We start from the raw sequence: 18,751 nt of genomic DNA, 5'->3' as shown, positions 1-18,751 counted from the left end.
CTAGATATTTATAGTACATTAGTGACTACCTTAATAATATTAATACTAGATATTTATACTTCTCTGGATGCAGAAACCAACCCATTTGTCTTGCATAACATTTTTAAATGCAAATGTCATATATAAATTCAATATAAAAAAAAAAAACATTACTTTTGAGAAATGTTCTATATCATGAAGTTAGTTCACAAATATTCAACTATTAGTTTTACATGGAACTCTACTCAAATAGCTTGCATTTGGAGTCATGTATATTGCTGATTGTGTAAATATGCCTACCCCTCTGAAATGAAAAGACATATTACAGGCAAGCTATCACCAGATGCGTGACACTTGCCAAACGTAGCACTGATGTGATAATGTATCATGAAATTTGCATATTCTGTTAAAAATGAATTCACTTAAACATTTTTTCTTGCATGATAATGATACCAATTAAAAGTTTTAGCCACCTTTTCACTTTATATTTCACAGGAATATGCTAATAAAATCCGTCCTTTTGCCATTGATACAGTCACCTATATCCATAAAGCCCTGAGAGAGGGAAAGACAATTGTGGTGGAAGGAGCAAATGCAGCACTTTTAGATATTGATTTTGGTATGTCATTTTCTTTAATTAATGATTCAAATAATTGAATCAGTATTTTTGTAATGGCCATTGATATTCAAATTATGGGTTTAATCATTTGTTGTTTGCATAATTTATTGCAACATATGACAACAGACTTTAAGTCTACACATTAACACATCATTTCCTTTCAAAAAGGTTTTGATTATAGGTATTATTTCTGAGATAATTACCATGTTAAATTTCCAGGTTTTGATTATATTCATTTTCATAAAGTTGTATATATATCATGCATAATAGATTCCTCATTCTTTCTCAACAATGTCACATTAATTTGAAACTATACCTTATATAAAATATATAATGTACAAGTAGAATGCACATTAAAATATAATGTACAAGTAGAATGTACATTAAAATATAATGTACAAGTAGAATGTACATTAAAATATAATGTACAAGTAGAATGTACAATATCTAGACATTGCTTTCAAGGCTTCATCATATATAATTAAGTCATATTAATGTATCTTTTTGTAGAACCTTCACAATTCAACTATTATTTGTGTCCTACTCATTTCATATGTTCTTTTGTTCTTGCCATTGTTTTTGTAGAAACTACATTGTTTTTCAGAAACTATGTAGACACTGGAATGTAAATAATAATTTACTTTACTAACTAAAATTTATTATTTACAGCCGACATTTTGCTAGCTTAAGCTAGCATTATCGGAGGAAATTTAACACTACACACACAGCACAGACAGAAACTAAAATGATCTCGATAATGGGGGCAGGCGTGTGTAGAAGGTCATACTGTCTGTTCTGTTGCAGTTAACCGAGTTCTGCAGGCCTCATGCTGCCCGCAGGAATGGTCTCTCCGATTTAAAATGGGATTTGTAAAGTAGCCTGGCTTTCAATGGAAATCTTATGAAGTGGTCTTTCTCTATGGCATGTTGAGATAGTCAGCTTTTTGGGTCTCCATTCTGGATGTGTTGTTTGTGTTCTTTTCCTGACCAAAGTAGTTCATCCTATTTGTCCAAAATATTGAGTTCCACACTAGCGTGGGATGCTGTAGATACCTGAAAAGGAAAGAGAGGGTCTAGGCAATCCTTAATTTGTCTTAGGTGGGTAGAAATTTTGTTTAGAGGTTTGTATACAGTTCTGATTCTATGTTTCAGGAGGGAGCCCAGTTTATCTGTTGTGCATTTGATGTAGGGTAAAAATATGGTGCAGGAGTGGCCGCAACGTGGGTTGCAAGCTGCATGCAGCTCCCATCCACATGTCACACATGGCTCTTCACGATCTACCAGGAAAAAATAAACAAAAAGAGAAGAGCAGACAAAAATAAAAGAGGAACAAAATTTAAAAAAAAGACAGAAGAGAGAGAGAGAGAGACGAATAATAAAAAATTACTGCAATAAAAAAGTTTAATTCGAAACACATTAATTGAAGTTTACTTTGAACAATTAGAATAATTTTAAAGTCAAAACACATAATTGCCTTCCTTGTATCCATTTTCTTAGTAAGCTCCTTAAAATTAGGTGTGTAATTAGTCAAAGCAGTTCTTTCAAGCTCGTTACAACTTCGCCATGCATACACTCACTTACTCCCATACCATCGCATCAGTCAAAGGTTGCGGCTCTTCTGGGTCTTACCGGAATTATTTTGCCTCCAAAAGGATGTGTAGTTGCCCCCCCCCTCGATATAGTGTATGTATAGTCTGGTTTTGGGGGGATTTGTTATTCTTTTTTAAGGAGTTTGGCCAGAATTTTTTGTTGTATCCAAGTTTTTGGAATAATATGGTGCCTAAATCCTCTCTCCTTCCCAGGTGTCTATAACATCCCCTGTCAATATTTTGGACAGACAGGACGAATTACTTTGGTCAGCAAAAAGAACACCAAAAATACATCTGAAAGGAGAACCAAAATGCAGACTATCTCAACATGCCATAGAGAAAGACCACTTCATAAGATGGATGAAAGCCAAGTTATTTTATAAATCCTCTTTTAAATCAGAGAGACTGTTCCTGAAAACAGCACGAGTTCTACAGAACCCAGTTAAATGATACAGAACAAATTTTATGATTTTAAACAGATTTTGGTGCACTGCTCTATCTACCCATTTTACCGAGGTCATTTTAGTTTCTTTCTTCACTGAGTGTGCATTATTAAATTTTCTCTGATAATGCTAGCTTAAGCTAGCAAAACATTGGCTGTAAATAATTACTTTTAGTTAATAAATTATTTATTTACATTCCAGAGTCTACGTAGTTTTCTGCCCCAAAAACTTCAACATAAATAACAGCTACAGAAATTTAAACATGGAATTAAAACAATATGTTGACCAAATATCAAATAAAAAATAATGAAATTCTATCTGTTACTCTAAATATTATTTATCACGTGTGTTAAGTAAGATAGTAGAGGTGTTTAAATTTCTTCAGATGTTAAATAACAAGCGTTAGATACTAAAATATCCATTTAGGTTATGACTAGAATTTGGAGTCTAATTCTTTATTCGACATTTCTTTCTTATGTACAAGTAGGCATTTTTACCATATAACATTAACTACTTTTTATCATTTAAGAATATCACAAGAATAACATGACACTTGTTAGAAATAAAACACTTGACCAAAGACTAGAGACCACAGATATGAGAGTACTGAGAAAGATTAGGAGCGTGAACAGATGGCATCAGTGGCAATATCATATTAAAAATGAGGATATTAGGAAAGAACTTGACATTGTCAGCATCCAAGAATGTGTTAGCAGAGCTAATCTCAGGTGGTATGGTCAATTAAACAGAATGGGAGAGGAAAGATTAGCAAAACGAGTGTTCTCTACCAGGTGTTGGCAAGAAAACAACACAGAGGAAGACCAGAATGTATGTGGATTGATACAGAATACAGAATAAAATACAAGAGTAAAAGTGCCTTAGAAGACAGGTAACAGATTGATTTGGAGGGAAATTGTATATAGGAAGTTAGTAATGATGTAAGTTTTTCATGTAGTACTGTCATATCCTGCACACCTTTTGAGGGGTACATGTCAGGAATTTGATGATGACAATGATTGTCTATCAGGTAGAAAGACTGGTATTTGAAGCACACCTGGTATGCAAGGAGCTTTTATAAAAGCTTTTCAAAGCTTTATGGTAAGTTAGCCAATTTCATGCAGAGTTACATAAGAGCATTTTCATCTTGGGAACTCAATTTTTGCTCTTGCAAAGCAGGTAGAACAGATTGAATAAGACATGCCGTCATGATGATCTCATTTTTATTTCTGAGCACTGCTAAAATTTACTAATTTATGCTCATGAAGAGATCAATTTGGTTTCAACCATAAAAGGAATGCAGAGTTATAACAGCTAACAGACAGTGTTTTATCCTTTATTCTGGTCTCATTACAAGCAGCCAGACCTTGGAGATGGCTAATAATAATCTCCTACTGTCTAATAATCCTCTCAGACTGATAGTAAAAGGTACGACCCCCCCCCCCCCCATAGATTATCTGAACAATTTCCAAAATCTCTTGCTCTCCTTGCTGGAAATACCTTTTTTTTACATTCAAAAGTCAACTCATTTTGAACTCTTAGCAAAAATATGATTTTAAATAATTCAGATTTTATGGTCAGTTTTGAAATGATTTTTCTCTTCACCAGTATTTCCTTAAATGAAATAACACCTGTAAGAGGAATTAAAGATAGTAAAGGTAACTGGAAAACTGAAGATAAAAAAATTTTAGATATCTATAGGAATTACTTTGACAGATTACTTTCAAGAGAAATGCAGTCAGAATAAATGTACAGGTATAAATGTTTTCCACTCTGAATCAATCTGAATTATACAGTGGCTGCACTGTATAATTCAGATGATGAGAAGGTCAAATTCCACATTGGAGTAGATCTTTCGTGGTACCCATAAAAAAAAGGAAACAAAATTGACTGTGAGAATCCCAGAGGAATTTTCTTATTATGTGTTTCAGGAAATATTTCTGCAGCCATACTTGAGAAGAGGCTAAGAAAAATTGTGGAAGAGAAACTTGCAGAAGAAGTTGGATTCAGGTCAAATATAGGTTGTTAGGATCAGATTTTCTCTTTACACGAATACTTGGGAATTCTTAGGAAATATCACAAAGATGCATGTAAGTTTTGTAGATCTGGAAAAGGTATATGACTTGACATGGTGCTAAGAGAAAAGTTGTTGATGCTGTATGGTAAATGGGACGTTATATTAAGCAGTATGTGGTCATAGAGCATCTGATGGCTTGTTCTGTTACACCACATTTCATGTTTTTGTAAGTTAGCTCTTTTATGTATCAAGCAATCCAGTAATGAAAGATTGGAGAGATATAATTAAACATGTTAATTCTCTTCCTTTTCCATTTGTTTACAGTAGTGTAATGCAATTTTCCTTTAATAATAATTTTCATGGAATTTAATTCATTGTTATAATTAAATTATAACAGGTACTTGTCTCACATGGAAATGAGACAGGTACTTGTCTCATTTTCACAAAAAGAATAAAAATTATGTTAATAAATAATTTCTAATGAAAACATGAAAGTCTGTTATAATAATAAAAATAAATAAAAAAATTTTAAAAAGTTATTATTACTCCCATATGTTGTTTTTTAAAGTAAAATGAAGTAACTATTGCCATGCTGGATTTACTAAGGCATGTTCTGCATGACAGACGTTTCTTTCAAGTTGTTGGTTTCTTAAATGCAGCCTTTGGATATTTATCCAATTTTTTTTTAACAGACTTGTAATAAAATGTGTAGCAAAGGTTAAGTAAATGACTATAGTCCAAATTATAATATTGTTATTCTGCTACGCTGTTTGTTTTATTTTCTTAATATTTAAAATATATATATATTGAGTTATTAAGTCAACCAAGAACATGAAAACATTTGTAAAGTTTTCCAGGTAAATATTTATGAAATGATAGTAACATGAAACCATAAAAGACAAGGACTTTGGCTGTGTTGAGAAAGCTGCTTCACAAGTATATTTCATATAATGTATATAAAATTTCATACCATTTGATAGTATTTTTCAAATTTTGGATTTTGGCTGTTTCACTAAAAAACAAATTTCAGTGAATTAAATTTGGTCATGTTTTTTCATTATGTATTTATCATGAAATTTTTCTGAGTTTATTAGGTAACCGATTTTGTGGCTATTATTTGCCTGTTTTAGCTATTAAAAAAAAAATTAAAATGGGAATATGAGTGAAACTTTTTCTTTCAAAGATAAAAATGCCATTGGATTTCTTTACATTCAGCAGAATTTGAAAGATCAAGCATAAATTGAAAAAGAAATAGTTAACATTGAATGAATTTTGAATTTTAGTAATGTTACATTTTTGACATAGTTTTAATGAAGTAATTAATTAATTAATTTTAAAAATAAGCATAAGAAAATTAAGCAGTTTTGATTTGCTTATTTAGCAAGAAAAGAAAATTGTCTCTTGATCTAATTAAATAAAAGGTTCAAAAGACTCCTGAGAACCAGTTTGAAATTATTTTTGATAAGACTGTGAACTGACTTTAGTCAGCTGCTATGCACAATTCCTCAGCAATAATGTCATTGCTCAATTCAAGAAAATATTGATTTTTTTTTTTTATTCTTATTATGTATATTAATTCCCATGTGATGGCAAATTAACTGTTGTTGATTTATGATTATGTCCTCTCCTTTATTTTCAAAAGTAGTGGATGAAAAATGGTTTAATCATTGTAATAACACACAACAATTGTTTACTTCAATATCTAATAATAGCGCATTCTGTATCTTTCAATAGACTTTTCATTTTATTGTTAACTATGATACTTGTATGAATATGTCACAAATGACTTGTTTTGTGTAGTTTCAAAAATATGTCAAGTGCTGATTAAATTCTTTTTATGTCATCAGTTGAAAGAATAGCTTGTTATAACTTAAATTTAGCAAGATGAAGTTTCACAGTTATTTATCAGTTCTGTAATAGAAGTAAAACAAAAAATGTAGAAAATTAGAGAAACACCGCAGATTATGCAAGACAGTGACAATTTGCTTGCTTACATGAGAGGAAGAATTCAATGAACTGTGTAAGATTTGAGTAATTATGGTGACTTAATCAGCCATGTAAAAATTTGTTTTAAATTACAGGTACTTATCCTTATGTTACTTCTTCAAACTGCACAATTGGTGGCGTATGTACAGGACTTGGTATCCCTCCCAAATATATAGGAAATGTCTATGGAGTTGTTAAAGCTTACTGCACTCGCGTTGGAGATGGGCCATTCCCTACTGAACTAAAAGATGTAATAATTTTTTTTTATCGAAATATAATGTCCATTCTTTTTATCTGAAAATTTAATTAGCAGTTAAACATAGTTGAAGAATGGATGTAAAATGATATTGCTATGTCTGTTTGAAATGTGTACCCATTTGGACAAATATGTAGAATAACTGTTCACATTCCTACACTTTGAACATACATGTTATTGATTTTATTAATGTGAATGATGAAATATACAAATCTTCAAATTAAAACTTGTGTAATGAGGTTAGTATTTGAATAATATAATGTTGCCTATCTGGTTTTAAAAAGATCCTTGGGGTATATAAGAGTTTTTCACAAATTGGTAAAATTCTAATCCAAGTAAATTATTTATTATTTCAGCTCATTCATTATTTATAAAATTAAATGGATAATAGAAGAAAATGAAAGAATGTTTATTTAGAACTGTTAATTCTTACTTGCAATTATTTTATTGAAAAATATTTTGTTCTCAAAATGCACCTTTGGTGGTCTGATTATTTTCTTACATAATGTACTTATAGTTTCAATTTTTAAACAAAAAACAGTAATGCCATCTTACTGATATTCTGGTATATCAGTGAAGTCTTCACCACATTCTCAGGAAAATGCTCATAAATGAGTGAGTGTGCAAGAAATAAATCTTCAAGCTTGCTTACACCTAATATTCAAATTTCTTCAGTGTTTTTTCAGTTATTCTTTTTTAATCAGGATCTGTGTTCTCAATATAATTTTTGTATTGAATTCTAAATTATCAGTTCATGCTTATTTTTTTGCCTGTGGTCACTTTCCTTTCAAAATGTTGAAGGAAGAACAGACCGTTATGTTTAATTTTCTTATGTCTAGTCCCACAAATGCATTCTTTGAGTTTATTATTATTAAGACTGACCTCCAGGGAGTCAGAGACGCATCGAGGGAGACCACATACCACACACCAGCTATCATACTTATTCTTGAATTCATTCACATTGCTTGCACTCTCAACATTCAATGGCACTCCATTTCAATCATGCACCACCCTCTGAGAGAAAAATCTTGCCCTCACCCCTTCTTAGCAGCATTCATTCTCATCTTCCAAGGAATGCCCTGTTGTCCTTTCCCCACCCTCCATAAATTGAAAACTTCCATCATTTGAAATCCTGTATGACCCTTTATTGAGACTTACAAAGAAGTTTGTAAGTCTCAATCTTATCACCCCTCTTTCTCTTGTTTGCTAGTGTCTGCAGTCTACAAATTAAGGTTTAGCACCTGAAAGACTTGGAAATTAGTAGCAAAGATATTTAAAACACTCACTGTTCTATTCTGTAAAAAAATTACATAGCCTGTAAATTTTTTTTTTTTTTTTCTTGCGAGTTACAAAAAATAAAATATTTTTTATGTAACTGTATTGCTTACCCAAGAAAAAACTTATTAAATCTCCATGAATTAACCATTATGCCTCCTTTTATTACACTATCAAGAATAAATTCAGAATTGTTTTCTTAGTGACCAAACCGGGTGGATGATCTGTATTGGAAGCAAAAAATATTTTTATATTAGCACTATTGAAAGTATTTGCTTCCATAGTTCACGGTATTAACAACACCAATAGACTGAAAAGCTAAATTAATTTATTAAAATTTAGTAATATTTTGCAGGCTTTCTAACCAGCATTTCCAGAGCACAAATAATAACTTTGAGAAGCACAGGCACTCAAAGCATCAGAAGCAATTCAATTGTAACTGAAACAAAACTAATGTGCTAACAACGTGCCCTCTGTGGTCCTGAGAACTGTAAAGTTCATTTGGAGAAGTCCGATTGCCTGGTCTTAGAACGACTGTCTCCCAGATCTTGGCAAATTAATGCATCCATATTTGTTGAGGTTGGGAGAGTGCTTCGTAGCTAATTCTGATTCCAAAAATAGTCTCTCAGATGTATAGCGACTTCTATGTAATAGCGTAATCAACAACACCTAAGCCTTTCAATACGTATACAAAAAGTATTTTGATGAAAACATAAGTTTCTGTGGCTTAGCTGTTCTGTGGGAAGTTTTGGGTATTGGGACCACATTATAATGTAAATAAAGAGTTTAATAATAATGAGCAATTATAATCCTACAAGTTTCATAAGTCATCAGACTTACATCATCAGGGGTACTACTACAATAAACATTTTACACAACAGACTAAACAATTAATTACACATTTAGTAGATGTTATAACTTCACAACTGGTACATACAAATAAGAAACCAGAATAAAAACGTTAAATTCATTACTGTATACGTTTTGGAACTGCTAGTTGTTGGCATCACACGAGTCATATCCTAGGTCCGTGGCAGTTAGATTTTTAATGAAAGCAGACTATATTTGGTGTAAGATTAAGCCTTGATTTTTGTTACATTGTGTGGAATCCTAAGCATTTGCAAGGCTTCCTTAAACTTTTTTGTAAAACAATTACGATCAGTATGTAGGATTTTTGTTTGTTGCCAAAATACTCGATGGCCTGCGGTAGTAGTGTGGAATGCCAAGTCTGATTTATGCCTGTCTTCTTTTTTTAATGTCTTTTACATGTTTAGACATACAGATTTCCTCCAACCTTCCTGTCTGGCCTATATAGCAAATGCTACAAGAGCAATGAATCTCATAAATGGCTGGCTTTTTCATGTGATGATGTAGAGGTTTTGGTTGATGTAAGAATCTGGAGATTTTATGCAAAAGTAAAAAAAACCACTTTGATGTTGTACCCACAGAGCAACATAGCCACTTTGTCTGTAACATTCTTGATGTAAGGTAGTGTAATTGCATTCTTAAAATCTTGTGTAAGTAAGGGATGTATTAAGAATTTTGTTGATCGTCTTGCATTCATAATAATTAAGCGTGAGGGTTCTGTCTCAGATAGAGCAGTTCTACATTCCTTTTAATTGACATGCTTCATATATTGTATACTCTATCTCATAATGTTTTAATCATGCCTGTCTTTTGTAATGGATAATGGTGTGAAACGGAATTAAAAATCTACCCATTGTGGTAGGTTTTCTGTATACGGAAAACATAACCTTTTTTCCTTCTTCATTTACATCTACAAGGATATCAAGGACTTTTTTTTTTTGCTCTTCCAGTTCAAGAGTGAAATTTTTATTGGAATGCAAGTTGTTCAGATAATCTTTGGAATTAACTCATCCATTGTTCCTGACCAAATAATGAAAATAGCAATGTAACATATCCAAATTTTTGGTTTCTTTTGAAAGTTTTTTTATTGCATTCATTTCAGAATTTTACATTAACAGGTTGGCTAAAGCTGAGAAAGCGGGGAACCCATGGCAAGTCCTTTTTGTTCCCAATATTTGTCTTGATAATGATCAACATCCTGGATCTTTCTTAACTGTATCCTCCTTTACTCTTTGCAATAGGCTAATCTTAACTTCATTTCCTATGGCACTACAAAAGTGCCAAACAGGGATGACATCCAGAATTTCAGCATCTCTTTTCCATGGCTGTTTTCTCCATCCCAGCCCAAACACTTCCAACCAAATAACTGAAATAATCCTTACTGGCATGAGGTCACATTTCATGTGACCTCATTCTAATTTAGATTTCAATCACACTATGATCCCTATCTAAGTGTTGGGTTTTTTCCACAATTGTGCCAAAGCAGCCCAAGATGAATTAGCATATGTTCAATGGTTTAGGTTAAAAACATCAGCTTCTTACTCATCTTAGAGGAGTCTCTGCAGCTCAGTCAGGATCAACCGTGCCCTTTGGTTACTGGAAAGACCTGGATTTGAAAATATTTAGAACACAAAGAACCTTGATAAGGGATTTTTGTTTGTGAGTGAGTTAGCCAGCCTCATCATATGAAGGCAGCAAGAATTTTCCTCCCAGAAATTTTTTCATTCTACAAAACAGGCAAACTGGTCATTGTAACATGCAGTTAACAGACAATATACACTGGTGCCTCATAGCCGTAGTTGCTTTAGTCATGAGTTTAAACAATAACTAAGTCCCATAACATTATAAAAAGAACTAAAACTGCAGACTTCATAAGGAGCTAAATGCAAAAAACTTGGTAACATTACCTAAAGATAATCTTTTCCTCTAGCTCTTGTATAGATGACTAAGGTAAATCTCCTCCCGCTATACTGCAAACTGGTCACTTGCATCATCTGATATTGTACCCAAAAGGACATTAGAAAAGTTGTCATTAATAAGCCCCTTGGTCCAGTTGAGATCTCTTCTGTATTGATACAAGCTGTCATGCTCATCCTGCATCTGCCCAACAGCACATAAGTAAACCTTTATCCAGCCTATCCTTGAAAAAGGGAGTTGAGTAAACTCTCAAACTATTGTCTGATTGCTATCACCTCGGTACTCTTGAAAAGTCATTAACAGCCAACTTCTTTATTACCTGGAGATCCAGCAATTTGATCGGTGATCTCATATGGATTCCACTGCTCTCATGTCATGGCAGATTTCTTAACTAAACTTATGCACACAGGCCATGATAAAGTTTAGAGGAGTTCAGTGATTCACCTTAATATTTCCAAGGCATTTGGCATTGGTCCTTCTTATCAGGCTACCATCTTAGCTCTCTCTCTCTCTGCCTTTGATTAGATTGTGATCTTCCATTCTGGTTGGTCATTATGTGCTATGGTGGACAGTTTCTCCACCATAGCACATACTCTTCCTCCTGTGCATATTAACCTCAAATCTTATCAATGTTTTTCTGATTACCTTACACTCCATTAGTGAGCTGATCTCGATTTCTTAACTAAAGATCTTTTGCTCTTCTCAGTCAAGAAACCTTGTTGAACTCAATGATTTTTGGATCATCTATTACCAATATCATAAAAACTGGTCTCCTCACCTTCTCTGGTGATTTTTAATGCTACTAAAGGAGAGTCCTGTCTTACTTCTCAGAAGAAAAATCTTGCTTCACCCTTTTTGTGTATCTTTGATATTCCAATTTCCAGTCATCAGTTTTTGCAGCCCATTCTGATCCAACATCCATAGTGTCTTCAGCCTCCAGAGTTAAGATATTGTTTTCATATTTGGAGTGGTGCTCCCAAAACTCATATGAATGTCCATTTGTGTTCAGAAGATGGCAGTCTGCCTACAAGATAATGCTCATCTTGTGGCCTCACTTCAATCATTTTCTCATAAATGCTCTCTTTCTGCATTGCCATTTTACTGGATCAACATAGGCATTTCAGACATTTTTGAAAGTTATTAACTCCTCCTTCATTCCATGTTTCTATGTTCTTTGAAACAGTCTTCATGCCTCAATGAATTTTCATAATGAATACCACCTCCAGCTCTTCAAGAAACACATTTACAGATTTCTTGTTTCTTCTTAATACTTGCCATTATTTACACTGCTTTAGTGGAAAATACATGTGTGTGGGATATATATATATATATATACAGCGCTCGACAAATTATCCAAAATCCTTCTCACCACAAAAAAATTGCACTTGCCCAAAACTCCCTCCCCCTTCCGCCCTTTGCCAAAGAACCACTAATCGCTTTATCTTGATTGGAGAAGATTTCCTCTTTGTGTGAGAACCATTCTCCAAAGTCAATAAATAACAAGAATAAGAAGATTAGTAAAAATAACATTGTTTTTTTGGAAAAGATAATATATTAATTTTTTTTTACTAGATTCTAGTAACTAAAATTAATGATCATTTATATTATGCATCTTCTTAGATGCTTTCTTAGTTTTTAAAAAAAATTTTCTTTATTTTTTTAAATAAAAATGCTCTGTTTTGTGCAGTCTGCAGCTACTTGCCAGTGGCAAAATCTGCTCACCATAGGCAAGCATATTTGTCGAGCACTGAATATATATATATGAGGTGGTATCAAAAAGTTTCTAGACTAGGTTTATAACACGCCAACGGATGGCAGCACAAGGCTGCAGTCACAGGGAGCACCTACCTTCATAAGTCAGTGTGCCAAAAGACATCATCCTGTGTACATCGGGAGCTGTGCAACTGAAGCTATTCTGATTACCTGCATTACCACATATGTGATTTCATCATGTACAGCAAGTTAGAACAAAGAGCAAACGTGAAATTCGCGTTTGAAAAAACATGAAATTCGAGGATCATTACCAGTGACGAAACTCAGAATGTTGCTTCTGAGACAAAGCAACATTCTTCACAGTGGAAGAGCCCATCATCTCTATGACCGAAAAAGGCGAGGTAGGTCTGCAGCTCGACCAAGTGCATGTTCATCATCTTTTTCGACATTCACAGCATTGTGCATCGAGAATTCGTCCTCAGGGGCCAGACCATCAATAGCGAGTTCTACTGCCAGGTTTTAAGGCGTTTGAGGGAGGACATTCGGCGAAAGCGACCAGATCTGTGACGTGCAAAAAACTGGATGCTCCACGACAACAATGCACCCTGTCACTGAACTCTCCTCACCCTTGAGTTTCTCACCAGAAACAACATGATCTCACTTCCACACTCACCCTATTTGCCAGATTTGGCTCCTGCAAAACTTGCCCTCTTCCCGAAGATGAAGATTCAGCTCAAAGGTCACCATTGCAGAGATCCAGTGCAAATCGCAGAAGGTGCTTGACATGCTTTGAAAAGAAGACTTCCAGGACACGTTCCAGAAGTGGCAAGCACGCTGGGAGTGCTGTATTGATATGCAAGGGGACTATTTTGTGGGTGATAATGTGTAAACGTAGTATATATATATAGTCGTGTATATTAAAAAATGAAGAATAGTGTTAGCTGGTTGCAGAATGTAGTTTGGACCTGTTTATTATATATATATATAGCATCACGGCTTCAAAACCACTATTTCTTCACCTTCAAATGGAGGACGATCTGGATGCCAACAATATTTTTGTCATATGCATGAAGTGTATCACTGACATTGCATGTAAAATGTATGAGTATAAATTAGAGCTTCTGCTTAAATTGTTGAATCTGGCATTAGTCACATCAGGTCTCCATTAAATAGTGCAGTGGTACATTCACTAAGCAGTGAATGCAGTATTACTGAACGTATCATCAGCAGTTTATGGGAGGGATGCTTGTATAGCAGTAGCCATTTATGGAAATATGCTGATGATGGCTTGAAAGTTGACAAATAAGATTCACATATACACTCAATGGACAGAACATTTCAGATACCGACCTAATAGCATGTCAGTTCTCCTCTAGCATGAATAACAGCCTGTACTCTCCAAGGCATTGACTCCACCAGATGATGGGGGTAATTCCAGCCATGCCTGTTACAGCATTGTCCACAACTGCACCTTGGACAATTGTCCCGAATACATGGATCTGACGTCTCGCTCTACGGCATCCCAGAGAGATTCGATTCAATTAGATTTAAATCCAGGGACCTTGGAGGACATTGGATGGTCCCAAACTCAGATAAGTGTTCCTTGAGACATGCCTAGGTGATTGCCACCCAGTGGGGAAGTGCATTGTTCATCTGAAACAGTCCATAGGCTGCAGGATGTGCATAGGTCATGAAAATGTGCAGGTGATCAACCAGCACATTCTGAAATGATGAAACATCCTCTGCACTGCAACAAAAAACAAGGAATGATTTTACATAAGTTTGGCCTTCACTAATTCATCACAACACACTTGTATCTACCAGTAGTATACAGCAATCTACAAATGAGTGGCCAGCATGATAGCAATTGCATGCTTGACGTTGTTAATCATGTGCAAATATTTTCACTATAGTTGTTAACTGTTATTACTTGTTTTCTAGTTTTTTTAGTTTATTCATTTAAAATAATTTTATTATTTTAAAATAATAAAAATAGTTTCTTATTCTATGTGATACTTTATTTTTGTGAAAAAAATACTGGATAACATATTCCTAGCACATTATGTTAGCAGATGGTTATAGATAGCAGATAATTTGCTATAGTGAATTTCCTAGAGAATAGCATTGTATTTACAGGGCTCTGGTAGTGACTGTTAAGTGGTAATTATACTAAGTGAATTTGTTTACAATGATGTTTGCTATATTGAAAGTCGACTTTATATTCAGTGTTTATTTAAATAAACATACGGAGGTAGGAGGTATTTTTATAAACTCCTTACCTTATATGGAGGTAAGGGATTCATAAAATCCCCCTACCTACGTATGAGACCAGCTAACTCATCCTTTGTCAGAATTCTAGGATACATCATAGAAATTATAAGAGCAGCAAGTACCACTTAAATTTTGATACAATATATATGTTCTCAAAAATATACAGAGGTTGACTGTTATTGATGTGATACAGTTTGCAAAAATGTATTAAATTCTGATTGCATTGCTTAATTGTATATGTTTGTATACTTCCTTAATGGATATAATTTGTGTGTAACTTTCCAAATTTTTAGCCTAATTCTCTATTTCGTTATTTATTTAAGATGTTAAACAATTTCATTATGTATAATTCATTATATCTTGGTATATTATCTGCTTTCCAGGAGCTGGGTGAAATTCTGCAAATGAGAGGATGTGAATTTGGTGTAACAACAAAAAGAAAACGACGATGTGGCTGGCTTGATGTTGTTTTGTTACAGTATTCAAACATGATTAATGGTTATTCAGCGTAAGTTAGAGATTTTTAAATTGTTTGAAATTTACTATAGTGCATACCGGTAATTTCATTTCATTTCCTGAAAAACTAGTAATTTAAATTTTTAGGTTAGAAAGGCTGATTTATTCAATAAAACTTATGATAGTTCTAGCACTTGGCAACCATTGACTCATTTCATTAGCCAATTGATTGCTGTATTTGTCTGGTATTCTGTCTCTTTGAATTGCTTGTGTACGAGGTGTGGCTATTAAATAATGAGACTGGTTTGCAAAAATGTGGTTTATTATTACAATTGTACAACTTAATTGTTATCCTCCTTCAACATACTCCCCCTCCTGCAAGTCATCAGGTGTTATCTGCTTCAGTAGCGCTGTCATTTTCTTCTTTACCTCATCCACTGCAAGTTCAGCTGACAGCAGAGCCAGACTTGCAGGAGAAGATCATCACATGTGATGAGACATGGATTTTCCAGTATGATCCAGAAACAAAGAGACGGTCAATGCACTGGAAATCTGCCACGTCACCGAGAATGACAAAAGCAAGAATGAGCAAGTCAAAACTGAAGACAATGCTGATCGTTGTTGTTGTTTTTTTATATATATCAATGGCAAGTTAATGGTTGAATGGGTACTAGAGGGTCAGACAGTTAACCAACATTATTACCTTGAGGTTCTGGCCAAGCTGAGAGAACAAGTGAGAAAGAAGAGACTTGATCTATGGAAAAACAACGCTTGGATTCTCCATCAGGACAACACTCCAGCCCACAGTGCACTGTCTATAAAGCAGTATCTGGCTGATAAGAAGATCCCAGTGTTGGACCATCCACCTTACTCACCAGACTTAGCTCCATGCGACTTTTACATTTTTTCAAAGTTGAAATCTGCATTGAAGGGTAGCACCAATTTTCAGTCAGTGGATGAGGTAGAGGAGAAAATGGCAGTGCTACTGAAGCAGATAAGATAGTGATGACTTGCAGCACTGCTTCCAACAATGAAAAATTCATATGCAACGGTTTATAGATAAAGAAGGGGAGTTTGTTGAAAGGGATAACAATTAAGTTGTACAATTGTAATAATAAACCACATTTTTGCAACCAGTCTTGTTATTTAAAATAGCTTCGTATTCCACACTGATGTACTGATAGTTTCAATAAGAAATATTTATGTTACATTTATTAAAGTTATTTGCTGTCTTTAATGTGTTTGCTCAATCACCATGTCACAAGCTCCTTTAAATATTATTAATAGTCACTAATTTTATGTTGATACATTAATTTGAGGAGTACATAAGAAGTACATGTGACAGGCACTTTGCTGTCTATCATTGGCAAACAACTGTCTGTACCCATTTAAACTCTTCTGGTGTTGGTAATCTTTAAGTAAAATAATAACGATTTAAACAAAAAGAAAGAAAGGCATAAATGCAGATTCATTCCTTCATTTATGGATTTTAAAACAGGAATTTATTATAGATTTCTCAAATGTCCTCAAACACTGCAGCACACCACTGATAACTTGACTATTCTGGTATACTGCTTCTATAACACAGCTTGTTGTCATCTTTGCAAAAATCTAGATATACTGCTATCTGTGCATCCTCTGGTTCAATATATATCATCCTGTTGTAATTTATAAATAAATTGCTAAAACCCAACCGCCTCTTAACAAATCCCATGCTGTCCTTTATAGAAAAATCCCTGTTATCAAGCTGTTCTAGTCCTGATTATGTGCTTGGCAAACTAATAAAGGAACAGAAAGAGGTACAAGTTCAACTGGCCGAATCTGCAGCATTCCTGACCTGACATCAGTGAAGTGTTGGATTCCATTGTTGCCTTTTATGGCTGACCATATTAAAGAGACCATAGCTAGATACATGACCATGTCATGCTTTCCATGCATCCAGAACTGAACACCTTTAAGTTCTTGATGTGGGACGATGACTGAATGCCTCGTTGCAGTGGCTAGATGACACCCATCTAGCCACTGCAATGATACCATTTGTGCCTCCCATGCTGAAAGGCATCACTAGCTGGAATTGCTTTCAACAGTGTGATTGCTCTGGTGGAGGCCACTAGAATGGAAGCATCAAGGCATCCATTGAGATTATGTTGCTGCTGCTTCCTACACCATACTGTGATCTATCGAGACTCATCCTCTGACTTTAGTCAATAGATTACAGTATGCTGGCTGCTCTTTTAAGTACAACACCCAAACCAGTACTTAGGTCATCTGTGGACGATTTGGTGCTCGCATATCGCTCCTGAATGGTGCACCATAGGAAGCGGCTGCATAGTCTCAATGTCTGCCTTGATGCTTCTGTTCTAGTGGCATCGTCTCCAGAGCAATCACACCATAACAATATGAAAGCAACTCTGGCCTTTCAATGCATGAGGTATGAATGGTATTGTAGCAGTGGCTAGATGGGATTCTGACTTAGAGGTGTTCAGTCATCATTCGAGATAAAAATCTGGTATCTTCTGTCGTCTTTTGTACAAGGAACAGTTTTATCCTCATTCCAAAGACATTGTCAGTTTGAAGGGTCTTCTTAAACATCTAACTTCCTGCAGCATTATCATAAAATATGAGTCAATGTGAAGAGTCCTGTGGATTTATTAATATTGCTAAATCTTGAATGAAGAGATTTCACTAAGAAATATTTCATTTGGGATTTAACAAGCTTTAACACACCAACAAGGATATACTTGTATATAAGTAGAATTGTAAATTACTGGAAAGTCTTAAAGATATTGTATCTTGACATTGAATGATTCCATGTAAAGGAATATTACCTATCTTTGTATGGTTAACAAGGGAAGAATAATTTGTGAAATATATGTTAGCGTGTAAAATTATGAGTTCAAGGTACGCGAGCGAGACACTTGGATTAGCAGCAGAGCCTACGGCAGTCACGTACGCACGGTGTATGCACGAGCTTCTCGGAAGACACTAAGAGAGAAGAACGGAACCATGTGCAGAAGAATGGTGACGGGTGAAAAGGTGTGATGCAGAAGGTGTGCCGCTAAAGTACAATATAAAAAGGCTTGGCTCCCCCAGTTCTTGGAATTTTTCTCTTGGATTCCAGTTCTTCGTCGTGCTCTCCTGTTCAGCATCGCCGCCCGTCACTCGAGGGCCCCAGCTCGAGTTGTTCCCGGAGATGTGTAGGAGAACCTGGCCAATGGAACGATGTCTCGATGGAGATAAGCTGCCAAGTAGCAAGCCAGGTGTGGGCAATTCGTCAGCGTACAGAGGAAATCTACGCAAGCTGACTGTTATGCTAGACCACGTGGACCAACTTAAGCAGAGCTGTTTCTCGTCCACATCGGACTCA

At 34.7% G+C, this 18,751-nt stretch overlaps 1 protein-coding gene across 1 annotated transcript in view; it reads left to right on the top strand.

Annotated features, from left to right (window-relative positions):
• Positions 1 to 18,751, top strand: part of Adss (adenylosuccinate synthetase) — a 178,313-nt gene that overhangs the window by 95,510 nt on the left and 64,052 nt on the right. Inside the window, exons 8-10 of the mRNA XM_090399810.1 lie at positions 475 to 598; positions 6,725 to 6,879; positions 15,312 to 15,436. Of these exons, the coding sequence (XP_090255936.1) occupies positions 475 to 598; positions 6,725 to 6,879; positions 15,312 to 15,436 (404 nt within the window). The remainder of the gene's footprint in view (positions 1 to 474; positions 599 to 6,724; positions 6,880 to 15,311; positions 15,437 to 18,751) is intronic.

The sequence above is a fragment of the Typopeltis vanoorti genome, chromosome 10 (assembly GCF_054136105.1).
Source record: "Typopeltis vanoorti isolate ZY-2024b chromosome 10, IOZ_Tvanoo_1.0, whole genome shotgun sequence".
NCBI lineage: Eukaryota > Metazoa > Arthropoda > Arachnida > Uropygi > Thelyphonidae > Typopeltis > Typopeltis vanoorti.
The sequence above is the reverse complement of the archived record's forward strand: the minus strand, read 5'-3'. Positions and strand labels throughout refer to the sequence as shown.